General features: G+C 46.7%; 1 protein-coding gene across 2 annotated transcripts in view; it reads left to right on the forward strand.

The window, feature by feature from the left end:
• The first annotated feature begins 10,128 nt into the window (after positions 1–10,128).
• Positions 10,129–16,000, forward strand: part of RGS10 (regulator of G protein signaling 10) — a 35,305-nt gene continuing 29,433 nt past the window's right edge. Inside the window, exon 1 of one of the 2 annotated variants that reach the window (XM_064144268.1) lies at positions 10,129–10,223. In XM_064144268.1, the coding sequence (XP_064000338.1) occupies positions 10,175–10,223 (49 nt within the window). In that variant the 5' untranslated portion in view covers positions 10,129–10,174. Of the gene's footprint in view, positions 10,224–14,315; positions 14,646–16,000 lie in introns of those variants that run through there. The other variant, XM_064144267.1, reaches the window with a different exon arrangement.

The following is a 16,000-nucleotide window of genomic DNA, read 5'->3' on the forward strand; positions in this document are numbered from 1 at the left end:
CTTACCCTGTATTGTCATCTGTCAAAACCATGTCCCTCTGCTGTAAGACTGACAATGGGCACAAGAGGCTGAACTTGTAAACTATGCATTTGCAATCGTGTAAAAGATGTTTTATTTGAAGTTTTTCATACAAAAAACGTTTTGTATTCTGCAGAGTTGCAGTAGTGAGGATGTAAATATATAACAGGACAGGGAGCTTTTCATCAGTCCTGCCTCCTTGTGTACATTTCTTTCCATTTTTCAGGAGTATTCTTCCTGCAGAACCTATTTCCTTACTGAGATAACTTCATGAGACCCTATCAGAACCATTTCCTTCATTTCACTTGCCAAGAAAAAAAGCCTCTTGATGAAAAAGGCTTAGTTTGGCAGACAATTGAGTGATATGTTTTTCTTGTGTTTGTACACAAGGAAGCAGACTTAAACTGTATGGACATGTTTAGTGTCTGATACTTCATAATTATCTGACTGTTATCAACCAAGGGCACAAGTCTGTGTTTAACACGTGGAACTGTTTCCTGGTCAGCAATAAAAGGTTCTGTTGCACTGTTCTTACGTTGCAGGGTACAGGCAATCATTTATTCAGTGGACTCAAAAGAAAAAATGGATGGGGTTTGTCAAGAACTGTCACGTTCCAACTTGAATCATCGTACACAGATAGAATTTGGGATCTGGAAGTTGTTCTTTGGAAACTGAGTGAGGATGTGTTTGTTCTGGTTACATGTGGTGCCCATTCAACAATGGTGTATTTTGCTGTAATGATGTTGCTGGCAGCTGTGAGGTAACTGCAGTTAAGCAGTTCCCAGCTGCTGAGAAGGTCTTTGGTGCTTGTCATTTCAGGCAACTTTTATAAGTCCACTTGATTGTTAAAAACTAATAAAAACACTGGGATTTTTTGGTACCCTGTGGGTAAAATCTGCTCCCTTTAATGTCAGTTCAGGTCAAAGAAAATGCTGAAATGTTTACTGAATGTTTTACTTCACAAGGAAACAGGACTTTGTGTTGATGAGTGAACACCAGTTCTGGCATCTTTCTGGGCATCTGTGCTGGTCTAGATTGTGGATGTGAATGACATGGCTCTGCTCACTGACATTTAAAGGGTAATGACTCAAAGTTAATTTCACATCAGGAATGATTATTTAAATACAAGTTACTCTTAAATACGTAGCCACTCATGCTTTGATTAAAGTTATCTACATCTTCTCAGTTGGTAAAGTATTGCTGATATGCTGTGGGAAGAGACATTGCTTTTACCCTTGTGTCTTGCTATCCAAGCTGTCAGTAAGACATCAGTTTTCCAGAGTCTGTATTTTCTTGCTTAGAAGAAAAAAAAATGGAGCTGTGTGAATTCACTCTTAAGCTCTTGTGATGGATAAAAGCATTTGAATGTTTCCCTTTGAAATCAAGGGATCAGTTGCAGTTCTTTGCATCTACCCAGGTTCTTACTGATCCACAGATCTTTGGCAGCCACTTGCAGGGAAGGGAGAAAGGGGAAAAGGAAAAATGGTGAGGCTAGGTTGCCAGAGTAGAGTGTGTGGTGCAGCAGCAGCAGTGCCAAGTCATTTAAGATGATGACAAGCTTATGCAGATGCAGTGGCAGTATCTGTAGGATTGTGACTGTTCAGACTCAGACTTCTTTTGTCACCTGGCTTAAAATAATGTTGCTTTGAAATGTCAGAAAGAGAAAACATAGTCTCTGACCATTTTCTTTTTAATTTCTGAGAAAATAGATGTGTGGTGAACAGCTAAGCTAGAATGTCTGAGCTGATCAAACAATGAAAGAAAACTTAAAGGAATAAACTGCATTAAGCATCTGAATTTGCAGGCCTTTGTTTAATGTAGACCTCTTAGCTTGGCGTTCTGTTGTCTGCATGTATTGCCCCTCTCTGTAACTGAAGGAGTTTGAGATCAGCACAGCTGCCTGTGGAATGTCTTCCCGTTCTCTAAACCTGTAATTTCTGCAACAGGAGTGAGTAGGATTTGAGTGAGAATCACGAGTCATTAAGCACAGAATAATGTTTACCTTTCCTAGAGGGAGACTGACTTACTAGAGCTGGCTCTGTAGAAGGTCGAGTGCCACCAGCAATGATGAAAAACTGATGCCTTCCATTTGAGGAGCTGCTTCTGTGACCTTAATAAATGGAGAAGTATTATTGGGATGCTGTTCCATGGAAAATGCTCCTTGTGTTTCTTTGATCCTTTAAGTGAAGCAGATCTTTTTCATTCTACAAATTGCTTGGTGTTTTTTTTTTTTTAATGATGGGTTATCAAGCATGGTGGGAAAGACCAATTGATAGAATTTATTGCTGAATTCAAATCTTCAAGTACTGACTTCAGGGAAACTAACCCTTCTGGTCACTAAGTCATTTAATTTTGCAGTATCCCTTTGTAGAACCATTTCTGCTTCCTTTTCACTTGCACCTGAAGGCAGAAGGAGGCTACATGAATACTCCTTAGACCATAAAGATGGAATCAACATTCTGGAGCTGCTGTCACTTGCTGCAGTTCCCATGCTGGATCACTGTTGTACATCTAAATGCTGGAAACTCTTCTACCTTGCTGTTTGGTTGAAGTACAAAGCTTGTGTTGTGCAGAGAATAAACCTATCCTGTGTGTCTGCAAATAGAGACAGCTGAGGTTCAACATTATTTTCTGAACTCTTGTTTTCTTAGTATGAATTAGGGCTTCTTTACAGATGTGTCTTTTGTAGGAAATGTTGATGCTGTGTTTGTGCCTAATTAGCTAAAAAAAGTGGCTAGGTTGAGACAGACATGAAGAAAGGCAGAATTTGAAAGTTTCTAGGATACTACTTGCAGATGAATTTTGCCTCCTACTTGTACTTATGTGCTGCATGGAATAAGGATGTGAAAGTCCACGAAACATCTTCACATCCCTTAAAAGGGACATTTTTGGAAGTGAGCAAATGACTGTAGCCTTGCAGAGTGCAGATAAGACCTTGTTTTAGAAGTGAAACAGCTGCTCATAAGTACTGCAGTGCTCAATACCTGAGGTCAGAGGAGCAATGTGTATCACTGAGTATTTGTTGCTCTATAAGGCTTAAGGTCAGCATACGTAGTGATGCTGTGGGCACGCTGACTTCTGAGAGCATCCTTTCCAGCATCTTTTTGCTGTATGGCCTTTAAGAAGCCATCTAGAACTTACCCTTCAAGAGATGTGCACATGGAAGTCTGGCCACAGCATCTAGCACCAAGTATCTGATAAAGGTGTGTAGGTTAGAACCCCTATGTTCTATAGCAAAATCTTACTGGAAGGTATTGCCAAGAGTCTTTTGTCTGTATCACGTCTAAGGAAAAGAAGGCAAGATGCAGTTTTGTCAGGAGTGTCCAAGTGAAGAAACAGGCCTATTTTTATTGTAAAAGATTTTCTATAAGGTCACCTCGGAGGAGAAGGCTCTCAGGTGACCTTGTTGGGACCTTTCAGTATCTTAAGGGGGCCTACAAGAAAGCTGGGGAGGGACTTTTTAGGATGTCGGGTAGTGATAGGACTGAGGGGAGTGGATCAAAGCTAGAAATGAGTAGGTTCAGACTTTATGTTAGGAAAAAGTTCTTCTTCATAAGAGTGGTGAGAGTCTGGCATGAGTTGCCCACCAGGGAGGTGGTGGAAGCCTCATCCCTGGAGGTGTTTAAGGCCACACTGGATGAGGCTCTAGACAGCCTGATCTGGTGTGAGGTGTCTGCCCATGGCAGGGGAGCTGGAACTGAATGATCCTTGTGGTCCCTTCCAACCCTGTCTGATTCTATGATTCCGTGAATTCATATGGAAATTTGGATTATGATTCTGCTATTGTAAAGGCTGTTTGGTTTTGTTAACAGTACCCTTTGCTGTGTTTCTCACTTTGTTTATGTTTCTAGTCAACAGAGCTGTGCTTGCTTTTCATGCACAAGGAGCCAACCTGTTGCATTTGCACCTCGTTCTTAGCAGCAACACTCTTGACTGCAGGTATATTTTTTTTCTTTAATGTTCTTCTGTACTCATAAAATCTTTGTTTCCTGTACTTTGTGCATGTTTCAATACAGCTCAATGTTGAAAGCATGTTTTAAATACTTTTCTCTCTCTTGTATTTGTTTATTTTTCCTTTTTTTTTTTCTACATCTTCAGGTTTGTACCAGACTGGATAAATCCACAAAACCTGAGATTTCTTTATTGGCACTCCTCCCATCAGTCCAGAGTGGCTTAAAATGCTGTTAAGGTTTTGATGATTTCTTAATGCATTTTTTACTTGAATATACAAGTACTGTTTCACAGAGTCAAGGTTTTTATTGCTGCACAATTGGTTACTGAGAAACTTGTTTCTTCCACTCAAGTTTTAATTTATGGTGCTACTTTATTTTTAAATCCTGCAGGTATCCTAGAGAGCGTGGGGTAGGGGAAGAAAAAAAGACATTTGCCTTTTTTTCTTTCCCAATTTAAAGGGAATATAAAAGTAAACTAAAAATGCATTGAATACTGACCTAATGAAACAATTTTTAGTTACTTCTCCATCAGATGGGAAGGAAAACATAAAACTCAGCTTAAAAAAAAAAAATCACCCACTCAAACTGCAAGCTTTGAAGCATTTTTATGTTTTTTCTCAGTGAGGTTTGTGAAGAGGTCTAGGTGTAAGCAAATTAATTTGGCCTGCAATTCAGTTCCTGCCTGTATCAATGTTACTGCTCAAATTGTGCAGGCTGTATTTTGGCATGCACAAAGCTGCTGGAGTTGGAGGCATTGAGGAATGTTCCACAAGATTAAGGATAAAAGTTGACCCTGTGAACCTCCTTATACTAGGAAGTATTACAAAGAAGTGAGTCAGTGTTCTCTCAAAGTGAGGGGTGCTGGACAGATTCCCCTGATTTATTTAGGCAAGCCTGAAATAGAATAAAGTTCTCTACCAGAATTCTCTGCAAAGCTATTTCAGGCTGAGTACCTTGCAGGAAGGCTGTAGTTGTATTCTTGTGTGTGTATTTAAAGGATGTAAAATGTGTTTTATTATCTGCTCTTTGGCATTGTTGTGACTCCTCAGGTAGTAAATTTGTTTAGCTAGGGCTTAGAAGGCTTGATTTGACACTAAAAATGGCTTGCTGGTTAGTGTAATAAAAAAAAGAGTGACTCTTGGCTTTGAACTGAAAAAAAAACCCAAGATCTTAATCACATTGCTTGCTCCAAAAGGAGAAGGTTTAACTTGACTCTGTTCTGGAATGAGCCTGTCGCTGATTTCTGTGTGTTTGAAATGTGAAAACATAAGAGAAAATATTTAGATTTAAAAAGCTCAAACAACCATACACAAATCAGTGATACTCTCTGTGCATTTCAGCACTAGATGATTTGGAAGGAAAAGCTTTGCCAACCCACTGCAAACTCTTAAGGTGAACACTCAGTTTGAAACTTGGGTTTATATGTATTGAGCCTGTGATGCTCTGGGGTTGTTTAGCCTGGAGAAAAGGAGGCTCAGGGCAGACCTCATTGCTGTCTACAACTACCTGAAGGGAGGTTGTAGCCAGGTGGGGCTTGGTCTCTTCTGCCAGACAACCAGCAATAGAACAAGGTGACATAGACTCAAGTTGTGCCGGGGGAAGTATAGGCTGGATGTTAGGAGGAAGCTGTTGGCAGAGAGAGTGATTGGCATTGGAATGGGCTGCCCAGGGAGATGGTGGAGTCACCATCCCTTGAGGTGTTCAAGCAAAGCCTGGATGAGGCACTTGGTGCCATGGTCTAGTTAACTGGCTAGGGCTGGGTGCTAGGTTGGACTGGATGATCTTGGAAGTCTCTTCCAACCTGGTTGATTCTACGATTCTATGAACAGGCTATGATTTCAGTGCAGATATGGGTTAAAATGTCTTCTGTTTTCTGGCCAGACCACAATTTGCTGTGGTCACACCTGATCTTACTTTCTTCTGTTACCTGTAATGTCACGTAGGAGGCTAAGTTTGTGCATAGAACACGTTAACAGATCACTTCCCATTTAAATTTGTGTGAAAGCTTACGTGGGTAGAATGCTGAATTCTTAGCCATATTTAGAAAGTCTTTTGAAAGTTATAAAATTAAAATTACAGTAATGAGGTGGAGTTTGCCTTCTGATTCTTTTACAGAAGTGGGGGTGATGTGGTTGGTTCTTGGAGACAAAAGCATGCTTGTTTGCTTTAGGGACTTTGTGAAGGAACTTAAAAGCATTTTGTCTCTTGCCTTGTGGCTTTGTAAGACCTCATTGCCAATTATGAGCCAAGACTGTTATTAAAAATTCCTGCAAGGATGCTGCAGTTTCAGTAGAATAAGCAGAAAGCTACCAGTAGACAGCCCAATGCATGAGTTTTTGAAGCACACTGGTCTAGTCAAACTTGCCATGTAAGTTGTGCTGCTTCATAGTGTGTGTTCTGTCACATGCCCTGGCCTGGGATCAGTGGTGCTCTTAAGCCTTGCACTAAGTTAAGGAGCCAGAGGATGTTTCCAGGTGGGACAGGAATCTGACCTAGCAGCTGGAGAACATGCTGAATCAACAGCATCTGATGCTGCAGCTGTGGTAGGAGTGAGAGCTGCTCCTGGTTACCTGTCCAAAGGAAACTTGGCAGTTTTTTACTGCTGGGAGTCACCTCCAGAACAGGTGACTACACTACAGCATAAACCAAGGGTTGTGACTTGGACCCCTGCAGTGCTATAGGTTTGAAGTGCTTCAGAAACAAATGCAGTGTAACTGTAAAATAAACTTGTGCAAGTCTAACATCAGATTCTAAAGGGTTTAGGTTTTCTGTAGTAGGTGGGAGATTCGTATTTTGAAGGCCCCTCCTTATTGCTACCACTTCAGACTAAGTTTCTGTAGTATCTCTGTTGAAATCAGTTGCATTATCTTCGTGTAAATGAAATTAGGGTCTTAAGTAATTTGTTGGGTTCCTTATAGTTAATGAGTTTTGAGTTCTTCATCTGCAGTGTGACATTGAAAAGAGCTGCACATCTTAGAGATTTTCTTGTGATGTTAATCATAGTTCAGTGTGTTCCAGAATAGATTTTTTTTTCTTTTGCAATGGCAGTTTAGCAGAGCTGCTTCCATCCATTTCTTTTCAAACCCAGCTATTTAATTTTACCAAGGATACAGGTAAAATTCTAAAATAGAATCTTTTAACATCTTTGCCTCAAATGGCAGATTTATCAAGTGTGTTTGAAGTGTTTCTGCCTTTCTGAGTGTCTTGCACATTCTCATTATCTTTCCTCGCCACCTCCTTCCTGCCACTATCCAGGAGAGATTTGCTGAGCTTTATCCCAGTTATTAAACCTGCCCTCATTTAGGCTAACGAGCAGTCCAGGGTTTGCTGCCACACAATATGCTAACGAGCCATGTATGTACAGAAGGAGCAGGAGATTGGAGGCTCAGGTTCAGTTTTAAGTGAATTTTACTGTTGTTACTGAGTAGCACTGAAAGCAGAAATGAAAGCTGAGCATAAACTCTGTGTGTGATTGCACTAAGCAAAGGGGTCTCACCATGTCAGTACATCTCACTTGTTAATGGTACAGGATCCTTTACATGTCAGTGCAGGCCTTTACAAGTGCGCAGGGTGCATCTTCTGCTGTGTATTGCCGGCGTGGCTGGCTGACAGCCAAGGGCCACCAGAGAAAGTTGAGGGGTTGTGTTAGTGTAGTGGTATTTAAGGGAAGTGTTACCCTGCAAAATGAAGGAAAAGCTGGTAGGAGGGTTGTGATGCAAGGCTTAAAGTCAATCTAAGAATGGCTAGATTTGCCATGTGGACACTGGTGTAGTGTGAATTAAGTCATAATTAAAGTTGCATGTGGCTTTATACAGATGTCACAGCTTGTTTGTGGAAAAAGGACAACAAAATCCCCAGCAAAGGAACCACATCTGAGTTATTTCCACCATATTCACCTGGAAGGAGAATTCTCTCATGTTGCTATGTCTTAATGAAGCATCAAGTCTGAAAGCATGCGAGCAGAACACATGGAACAAACACTGGGAGCAACAAGCCTGACAGCGCAGGCACTGGTGTGCCCATCGTGAGGGACTGTTCCTGCAGGAGCAGCCCGAATGCTGCTGGTGTTCTCAAGGGGAAGGAAGGAAAACGCGAATGGTGGAAACAAAGTTTTGTATCAAAGGGAGGAAAGGAACAGAGTATGTCCTACTTTCTACCGGTAAACCCACGGCAGAGCTGGAGGTCAGGCTTAGCAGTATACAGAGGGAATGCCAATGGGCAGCTGGGGCACCTTGGAGACACCAGCACAGGAAGGACCATGGACGGTGGGCACACTCTGGTGTCCAAGCAGTCATGTATGCTCCCACCTCCAAGTCTACAAAGTTAAGTCTTAAAACTACTTCAGTGATCTGTTGTCATTACATTAGTTTGAGTATTATGTAGTTGCTCTAGGACTGTTAGCCTTTAACATTTAAAATCAAAACCTTAGGGCTTTGTGACCTGATACTTAAAGACAAATAAAATCTGGTAAGATCTGTTCTGCTTCAGTGTAAATGTGTTGCCCTGAAGTAACCTGGTGTAAATGGATATGACTGAGAAATAATCTTCTGGAGCAGGTGTTCGAGCTGTCTCCTCCCCAGACTGACATTGCCATTGTGTGTCTGCCTTTCCCTTGTGCCTGCCCAGCTGCCTTGCCTCATGGCTGTGCCACCTGGGTGCTGCTGCTGGCGTGGTTTTACTCCAGGCTGCTCTGCTCTTTGCAAAGAAATGCCAGCCACAGTCCAGACATCGCCGTGCCTGCCTCGCACGCCGTTTGGAAACGACACGTGCAGCTGTTGAGCAGTTCCCTCAGCAGCAGAGCAGACTTCTCAAATCCACACCAAGAGCCAAGAAATCTTCACCATCTAACACAGCCTTTTTGGCCCTGGTGCTGAAGGGCAGCAGTCCAGTGGTGAGCAGGCCAAATGGCTTCAGCTGGAAGGTATTGTACTGCTGTTTGTTTTGGAAGCGGGGGTGCAATGTATTCTTGTGTTCTGATGTCCACAGTTCCCAGGAATGAAATTTTTGGCCCTGTGCATCCAAGTGGAAAGTATCCATAGGTCTCAGTGAGATGGGGAGCCCCCACCCCTTCCCTCGGTGACCAGCACTGGTGATAGAGGCATCAGTGTGTGTTCAGGGTGGGATTTGGCTTAAGTAGAAATAAAGGAAGTGTTGGCTTGTCTACTAGCAGTGATTTCTGTGACTTTTTAGTTACCAGTGCTATTTCCAGTAGGACTGAAGCACTGCCATTGCCTCCCACTACTGTTCTGTGCTTCCCAGGATGATTGTCTGTCGGTGGCTTACAGTTGTGTCAGAATTAGGCAAATGTCTCTCACTGGCTACAATGCTGGACTTTTTTCATTAAATATTTTGCTAAAGTGCTGTTTCTGAAAGTGAAAATACCTTTTTGCTTAAGAGGAAAAGCAGAAGGAGAATTTTAGGAAACACTTGTTCTTCCATGTCTTGGAAAAGCAAAGTTGCTACCCTAACACAAGTTGTTTATGATGAGTTTGGTTAAGAGTGCACAAAGTCATAAGGGTCTCAAGGAAGCGAATTTGTTGCACCTGTCTGCAAAGGCTTAGCTGTGGCCAGTGGCACAGGGCTGACTGCTGCGTGGAGATGCCTAATGTCCAAGAGTGCAGTGAAAGGAGTAGACAGGCTAGGAAGGATGAGGGAGAGAGAAAGGTGCTGGCTGGGAGCGTAGGGAAGCGGAGGAGGTTGGAAGGGGTACAGCTGAGGGTCCACAGCAAAGGGGCTTAGGTTGGGATGGGTGCTGTTCTCTAGCGGCACTGTAGAGAGAATGTAGACCCTCGGCACTGCCACGTTGCGGTCGAAGGTTTGTGCCCTAGGGTAAGGCAGAAATGCTGCCGCTCCTCTCGCCCCTGAACGCAGTCCGGAGGAGCAACTGCGTGTGGAAGAGCCGAGATCGGCACGCTGACGGTGCCATCCGAGCGCTCAGGCTCGGGGTGCCCACAGCAACCGTTCCCCCGCCACCTCGGCCTAGCCTACAGCTGCCTCTCCTGCCCAGCCCGCCGAGGCGGCCCCGCGGCTTGCGGGCGGGCAACAGGCGGGCGCTGCCTCCCTCTCACGGCCGCTCTGGCGGCGGGCTGGGCGCGGCCGCGGCGCCTGTCAGTAGGCGGCAGTTGGGGGGCCGCGGAGCAGAGGGCGGGACAGGGCGGCCCCTCCGGCTCCGGGCAGCTTGGGGCTGCGCGGCCGCCCCCGAGATGTTCAACCGGGCCGTGAGCCGGCTCAGCAGGAAGCGCCCGCCCTCAGGTAAGGGAGGGAGCGCTGCGACCCCCGGCAGCAGCTCTTCCCGTCCGAGGAAGTGCCGGTGCCAGGGGCAGGGCTGCGCTGTTTTCCGACCCAGCGCGTCGGGGAGGGGAAGCGCGGCCGACCCCCTCCTGGCGGCGGCGGGGTATGGCGAGTAGGGGCGGGGGGTGCTGGCGGCGAGCGGGTCTCCCGCCCTTTTCGGCGGCCCGGCGCTGTGCGGGGCTTTCCCTGGGGCGGGCTTCCCGCCTGCAGGGTGAAGGGAGCGGGGGCAGCTCACACCCGGCGGCGCTTGTTGCTGGGCTTCGTTATCGCGGCCGCGCCGGCTCCTCTGCCCTGCCCTGCGCTGAGCGGGCTGAAGCCCCTCGTCAGGGAAAGCTCACCTTGCTGGAAAGACGTCCCGGCACGGTCACGTCGTGCCCGGGCTTGTGGCAGCGGCGGGGCCAGCGCTCGCTGGGCGGAGGGGCTCCGTGCCCCGCGCCTCCGGAGGGGTGCAGTGCCCGAGCCAGCTTGGGGGAAGGAGCGCGGCGCTTCCTCCGGCGGCAGCTGCACGGAAGAGGGAACTGGATTCTGCTCGGGCTTGTGCCTCGTCAGCCGAATTTTAATTGCGAACTGCTGCCTGTCGCTGTTACTGGCAGCGAGGCGATAGCCTCGAACATCACAGCGTGGCTGTTCGAACTCTAAATTGACTTCGAAGAGTTTGCCTTTAGCAGGCAGCGTCTTAAACTGGAATGGAGATTACCAAGGTGTAATAAATGCAGGACTTGGCAGTTCCCTCTGCAGATGGGCATTGTAATACGGTGTTGTGCTGTTATGGGGCATCGTACGGTGCAGTGTCCCAGACACGGCCGATTCAAAGACGTTAATACATATCACTGCTGAAACAATTGGGGTACAAGTTAAGAGCACAGAATCACAGAAAACACATTACCTGTACTCAAATACTGTGTCCAGTTTGGGGCCCCTTGCTACAAGAAGGACACTGATGTGGAGCATGTCCAGAGATAAGTAGTAAAGCTGGTGAAGGGCCCGGAGAACACAGAATCATAGAATCAATCAGGTCGGAAGAAACCTCGGAGATCATCCACTCCAGCCTGTCCAAGGTTTGGTGAGGAATGGCTTAGAGAACTGGGATTGTTTCACCCGGAGAAGAGAAGGCTGAAGGGAAACCTCATTGCTCTCTACGCCTACTTGAAAGGAAGATGTAGCAAGGTGGGGCTTGGTCTGTTTTCACAAGTAACTAGCTATAGGACAAGAGGAAATGGCCTCAAGTTGCACCAGGAGAGGTTTAGATTGGATGTTAGGAAAAAACTGCATTGAAAAGAGTGACCAAACCCTGTCAGAGGCTGTCCAGGAAAGTGGTGAAGTCGCAGTCCCTGGAGGTGTTCAAAAGGTGTGCAAATGTGGCACTTCAGGACATGGTGTTGGGTCTTTTTCACCCTAAAGCAAGTTTGCAGAGGACACTAAGCTGGGGGCAGATGTGACTGGGTTGGAGGGCAGAAGGGCTCTGCAGCGGGACCTTGACTGCCTGGACAGATGGGCAGAGTCCAATGGGATGGCATTCAACAGCTCCAAGTGCAGGGTGCTGCACTTTGGCCACAACAACCCCATGCAGAGATACAGGCTGGGGTCGGAGTGGCTGGAGAGCAGCCAGACAGAGAGAGATCTGGGGGTGCTGATTGATACCCACCTGAACATGAGCCAGCAGTGTGCCCAGGTGGCCAAGAGAGCCAGTGGCATCCTGGCCTGCATCAGGAATGGTGTGGTCAGCAGGAGCAGGGAGGTCATTCTGCCCCTGTACTCTGCACTGGTTAGACCACACCTTGAGTACTGTGTTCAGTTCTGGGCCCCCCAGTTTAGGAGGGACATTGAGATGCTTGAGCGTGTCCAGAGAAGGGCAACGAGGCTGGGGAGAGGCCTTGAGCACAGCCCTACGAGGAGAGGCTGAGGGAGCTGGGATTGGTTAGCCTGGAGAAGAGGAGGCTCAGGGATGACCTTATTGCTGTCTACAACTACCTGAGGGGTGGTTGTGGCCAGGAGGAGGTTGCTTTCTTCTCTCAGGTGGGCAGCACCAGAACGAGAGGACACAGCCTCAGGCTGCGCCAGGAGAAGTTTAGGCTGGAGGTGAGGAGAAAGTTCTTCACTGAGAGAGTCATTGGACACTGGAATGGGCTGCCCGGGGAGGTGGTGGAGTCGCCGTCCCTGGAGCTGTTCAAGGCAGGACTGGACGTGGCACTTGGTGCCATGGTCTGGCCTTGAGCTCTGTGGTGAAGGGTTGGACTTGATGATCTGTGAGGTCTCTTCCAACCCTGGTGATACTGTGATACTGTGTGTGATACTAAACAACTCTGTGATTCTATTCCATAGTGTGTAGTAAGAAGTTCAAACCTTTCTAAGAAAAGCCAAACATGAGGTTTGTCTAGATTTTTTTAAAGGGATATCTGTCTGGTGGATCCTTCCACAGATGCTGTAAAAGCGGAACGTCCCTTTGGTTTCCTTCCCTATAGTTAAAAGTGGAATCCAGTAGCCATCTGTAAGGCACAGTCAAAAGAGGATGTTGGGTCTCATGCCCTGGACAACCAAAGTGTGTGGACAGCCCTTCTGTAGGGAAAAAGGTCTACAGTTTAGCTGCTGCTGGGAAACTGTTGTTGTCTGAGGAGGATTCATCCAGTGACGCTTGGATACATGGAAAGTAAGGGGACTTCCTTTTTCAGCTGCCTACTCCTGAAGTTTCACAGTGTTTCATAACTTGGGATATAATAGTTCCACTCTGGTGTTTGTTGCTGGATCCTGGTGACTGTAGGTATTCAGAGAACTTGAAAAGTAGTGACAAAGGTTTGTGGCTCACAGTTTTATGATCTTGGTGAAAAAGGGGGAAAATCCTGGTGATGTGATCAGAAGTTCTTCAAGAAGAATTGAGAAGGCTTTTGCTAGCCTTGTGCATTGATGCTTAAATACAGGATAGGGATGATGCTGATTATGTGATTCTTTTGTCATATCTACCGTTCGTGTGGCAGTTGCTTTTTGTGAAGATTCTTTTGTCGTATCTACTGTTCGTGTGCCAGTTGCTTTTTGTGAAGGAATTTGGCCAACAGGAGAGCAGGGAGGTGACTGTCCCCTTGGACTCGGCTTTGGTGAGGCCACACCTCGAGTACTGTGTTCAGTTTTGGGCACTGCAATGCGAGAGAGATGTGGAGGTGCTGTAATGGGTCCAGACGAGGGCAACGAAGCCGGTGAAGGGCCTAGAGAATAAGTCTGATGAGAAGCAACTGAGGGAGCTGTGGGTGGTTAGTGTGAGGACGATGAGGCTGAAGGGAGATCTCATTGCTGTCTACAACTACCTGAAGGGACATTGTGGAGAGGCTGCTGCTGGTCTCTTCTCATAGGTAGTTGGAGCTTAGACTGGGGTAGGTTTAGATTGGACCTTAGGAAAAAAGTTTTTCCTGGAGAGAGTGGTCAGGGACTGGAATGAGCTGCCCAGGGAGGTGGTGGAGTCACCCACCCTGGATGTGTTTAAGGGTAGTTTGGGTGTGGTGCATAGGGATATGGTTTAAGGTGAATCTTGTAAACGTAAGGTTCTGGGTTGGACTTGGTCTTTTCGAACCTGGATGTTTCTGAGATTCCGTGAAAGAGGCAGGCAGGCACTTGGGTAAGGGATGCATCCGGCGGGGTGCTGTGCAGGGTGCGGGTCTGTGCTATTCAGTACGGCGCCATGCGGGCTGCCGAATGAACAGTTGGAGAGTGCCAGCACCTTGGGAAAGGGCTGCAGTGCGCAGCCCTTTGGGAAGGCAGATGGATTCGCATGTCTCACTCAATTAGCTGCCTCCGAAGCTCCCCAGCTCTGATGGGTTTCTGCAATTTCGTGTGCTCCTTGAAAGCAAGGGCCAGAGCCCTGAGGTTTGACCTGCAGAGCTGTGTGTTTTGATGCTATTGACACTTTCCGTGGTTTCCAGTCCGAGTTCCCGTTTGGAGAATGCAAATCTTTGCCGGTTTTGATACCACGCTAGAAACTGCTAATGACGGTGTTGTTAGTGCTGCACTTAGCCACCACTTACGAAGAGCTTTTATCCGCAGCCTAATGCAGCGGTGCTATTGTGTGACGGGGAGGGGGCAAGGTAGCTTCTGTGAGATGCTTTTCTGAAGTAATGCTCCAGCTAATGTGCCTGCCTGCTTGCTGCCTTAGTGCAGGCTGCTCCTCTAAAGCCCCGCTGCTGTTAAAACGAGCACGTAATCATTCACTGCCTGTGTGGAAGCAGCTGCCTGCTGCACATCGTGTCGGAGTCCTGCGCTCGGTGGAAAGTTTGCTTCAGCGGGGACTCTGCAGCTGCGCTGCGCTTGCTTTGTTGGCTTCCTCTGCCTCTCAACTTCTAATCCGCATGATCGACAGCGAAGGCTCTCCTGTGACAGTGAGAAGTGTCGGCAGCACAGGTATCATCTGTTACTTTCACAGGGGCATTGCTGCCATTTTACAGTGCCCTTCTTTTGTTTGTTCGATGTACAAAATTATCTCCTAGTTTTCAGGAGTGGCAAATGTCTGCCTTCCTCCTTTAAATGTTAGATTGATGTATGTGTTTTGGTGGTCAGATGTTGGTGTCCAGCTTGCTATTTCCAAGTCTGTGTTCAGTGACTTGGTCAGCAGATTGTTTTAACAGCAGAAAGTAATCTTTTGAGATAGCAGGCAGAGATAAACAGGCTTTTGGGAGGGTCAATCATGTAATTACATTTATTGCAATATTGCTGTCTAAAATAAATTGTTTCAGGCTTCCATTAGGTTGTGTTTCAGTGGAAGTATCGTTTTTAAGGTAATTTAAGAATGTCTTATGGGGGGGTATAGATTTGGGGATTAGCCTCTCACGTCAGCTGTGGAGCAAACTGCTTTGCTGTTTTTTAAGCTCCTAAAAACAAATCCTCCAAGTCACACATCAGATCTGCTAAACGGAACCAGCCTGTGGAGTGGGAAGTTGTGATCATGACTGGAGGATGGGGGAAATGTCACTTTTGTATTAGAAGAAATGTTTGTGATGGTGTATTTAGTGGAGTATAATAGAAATAGCCAGCAGTTTTAATATCCTCATAACATGTCAGGATATTCCCTACTGTCGTGTATCATCTGCAGTCTATTTACGTTTGTGTTGAAGAGGAATGTTCGTGTTTCATGGTGGCTGCAGAGGAACTCAGCCTGGAAGGAGAGAGCTTGATCAGTGCTGTGCCCAGCACACAGACCTGAGCCCTCCACAATGTTCCCTGGCATGGCTTTGTGCCCTGCCAGCAGTGCTGCCCCTGGCACAGCTGGTGGGGTGGTACCAGCCAGGCTGTTTGGATGCAGTTACTGTGTTTTCAGAGGACTGCTGAGCTGCACTACTTGATGGCAGGATCCAGGGGTGGCATCTGGCCTCTTGTGTTGGTTATGTGCAAGTGGTCTGAGGGTCTGCCTCCATCGTGATCCTATGGCTGGTGTCCCCTGCCTCAGTGTGGGCTGATGTTGGGAGCTGTAGCCTGCGCTGAGCTGGGATTGCAGCTGCTACACCTGCATTGGCTTGTCAGAGCTACCCAGCAGCATCCCATAGCTGGGTGACCTGGGGCTGTAGCCTGGAAAAGAGAAGACTCAGAGGTCTTTACAGAATCACAGAACATTGGAGGTTGGAAGGGACCTCCAGAGATCGAGTGCAACCCCCCTGCCAATGTAGGATCACCTAGAGCAGGTAGCACAGGAGCACATTTAGGCAGATGTTTATCTGATGGGTGTGTGTCCAAAAGAAGGTTCTAGTCTCTTTTTCAGTAGT

Source organism: Pogoniulus pusillus, chromosome 6 (assembly GCF_015220805.1).
Source record: "Pogoniulus pusillus isolate bPogPus1 chromosome 6, bPogPus1.pri, whole genome shotgun sequence".
Classification (NCBI taxonomy): Eukaryota; Metazoa; Chordata; class Aves; order Piciformes; family Lybiidae; genus Pogoniulus; species Pogoniulus pusillus.